The 2,422-nt window shown below is 36.5% G+C and overlaps 1 protein-coding gene across 1 annotated transcript in view; it reads left to right on the top strand.

Annotated features, from left to right (window-relative positions):
* The window catches only part of Xpr1 (xenotropic and polytropic retrovirus receptor 1), a 158,108-nt gene that overhangs the window by 73,916 nt on the left and 81,770 nt on the right, over positions 1–2,422 (top strand). Inside the window, exon 3 of the mRNA XM_005364008.3 lies at positions 1,653–1,754. Within this exon, the coding sequence (XP_005364065.1) occupies positions 1,653–1,754 (102 nt within the window). The remainder of the gene's footprint in view (positions 1–1,652; positions 1,755–2,422) is intronic.

The following is a 2,422-nucleotide window of genomic DNA, read 5'->3' as shown; positions in this document are numbered from 1 at the left end:
GGGAGCCTAGGCAGTTTGGATGCTCAACTTGCTGGACCTGGATGGAGGTGGGGGTTCCTTGGATTTCCCACAGGACAGGGAACCCTGATTGCTTTTCAAGCTGAGGAGTGGGGTGGGACTTAATTGGGGGAGGGGGAGGGAAATGGGAGGCGGTGGTGGGGAAGAGACAGAAATCTTTAATAAATAAATAAATTTAAAAAAACTAAAAAAAAAGTGCTGGGGCCTGCTTTATGCTTTGAAAAAAAAATAATTCTCAGTGACCTTGAGTAATAGCTGTAGCCTTTGTTATATCTTAATTGCTACTTTTACATGAGAAGCATAAAGTCATCCCCATATTTGCAATACTCTGCATTGTATGCTTAGACTTAAAGCATATGAAATAGAATAGTGGGTACATAAAAATAAATTTTTACAAATAATAAATAGACAATATTAATTTTTTGCAATTATGTTCTTGAAATTAAATGAATAGGTTTGATAACCTTTTTTAAAAGTTATTTAATTATACTTATTTATTTGTGGGGGGCACATTTGCTATCCTGTAGACAACTTGAAGGAGTCTGTTCTCTCTTTCCACTGTTTGTCCTTCAGGAATTATCAGGCTTGATGGCCAGCACCTCCATTCGCTGAGCCAGCTCACTGTTTAAATTTGACAATCTTTTAAAGACTATTTAAGCTGTTTGTCTCTCTTTAAAGTATTTCTAGTGCTAAGAATTTGTGTGTATTATATTTCTTAGTGAACTGCCATTTCATTTATTCTTACACAGGTGGAATATTTAAGGGTTTCTGGGTTTGCACTCGGAGTCTAGGATCTAGGGGATGGAAAGGAGCCTATTTTTTTTCTATACATCTCAAGTTAAGTTACCCTAGATCCAGAAATAGAATGTTTCTATATTTTGGTTAAGATCTGGGAAGTGTCTAGGCAAATCTCACATGGTTCTTAGAGCCCCTGAAGCTACTTTTCTTCAGCATTTCTAGTATATTTAATAGTTGGTAGGTCTAGCACAATACTCACAGAGTAGATCTAGTCAACAGAAAGACATGCCATTGGTCCAGAAAGATCTTACAAGTCATATTAACACACAAAAGTGACCAAATGGGCATTTCCAGAAGTCATCCCCCTCTGTCCTGAAGGTGTCAGTTGTTATCTACTTGTACAGGTGTCTTGTCAGTCACTACGTTACCTAGCAAGCCTCTAATTTACACCCACTGGTCCACACCACCTTCCCTGTCTATACAGCTAAAATAAAAATGAGGAAATGCTAATATAACATAAAACAGAATCTAACCTATTTTTCTAGAAACATGCTGCAGTCTCATTTCTTTTATTTCTTTGTTGTATTTTTTTCTTCTCTGAAATATTTAATTTCCCTTTTCTTACATGAATTCTACTCAACTCAGCTGCCAGCACCTTGAAACTTCTTTGATTGTCTACAGAATTTTCTCTGTGTTCTGAAGTCTTAGAGCATTTCTCTTCTCAACATGATAACTTGTATTATACTAGTAGTTTGGATTAGCCTCTTTCCACTGCCAAGCACTTACATACAGACGTCTACTGGCTTTTTGAAGACTAAGAAAGTAGTCCTATTTTTACCCTACTTTCCTCACTTGGCCTTCTGCCTTAAATTTGAAATTTTTTTCTTGCTTTTCAGTTACAGATGAGGATACAGTTAAGAGATATTTTGCCAAGTTTGAAGAGAAGTTTTTCCAAACCTGTGAAAAGGAACTTGCCAAAATCAACACATTTTATTCAGGTGAGTAGTCACAAAGAAAAAAAGACATTCTGCAATGCCCTTCAGACATGATCGGTGTTGCTTGAGGCAGACTTCCCTTGTTTATGCTGCAGTAATGCAATTGGTACTTTATGTGGTCATTGCCTAGGTTCCCTTACAGGTTTTAAGACCTTCTGTTATATCTTTTATTTTATCTTTTATAAATTTTAATCCCCATTTTCATATTATCACTTAGGTTAATTTTATGCCCTTTCATTGGCTAGAACACTTATCTTCATCTCTCTAATGCATAGTCTCACAAGTGTTATCTGCAAGATGCTATTGGAGCTTGAAAAGAAAATATTAACTTTATATTTTTATATGCCTAGCTTGTTTAAAGTGTATGTTTTAATGTACTTAACAGAGATTAGTAAAGCAATGTCCTTGTAATGGATTGCCTAGAGCATTGCCTTAAGCATCAGAAATCCTGTGGAGCCTAGTTGAAAATTAGATAGTTTTGTGAGTACAGAATCAAAATGGTGATTTAGATTCAGAGAGACTTCATCCAGACTTTGAATAAACGTTATATGTATTCCCCTGTACGTTGGTGAATGTACCCCCTTTATGCTTGGAATCACCTACTAGATGTAATGATCAATAATGGATTTCCCAGCCGGGCGATGGTGGCGCATGCCTTTAATCCCAGCACT

Source organism: Microtus ochrogaster (genome assembly GCF_000317375.1).
Source record: "Microtus ochrogaster isolate Prairie Vole_2 chromosome 6 unlocalized genomic scaffold, MicOch1.0 chr6_random_2, whole genome shotgun sequence".
NCBI classification, from domain to species: Eukaryota; Metazoa; Chordata; class Mammalia; order Rodentia; family Cricetidae; genus Microtus; species Microtus ochrogaster.
The sequence above is the reverse complement of the archived record's forward strand: the minus strand, read 5'-3'. Positions and strand labels throughout refer to the sequence as shown.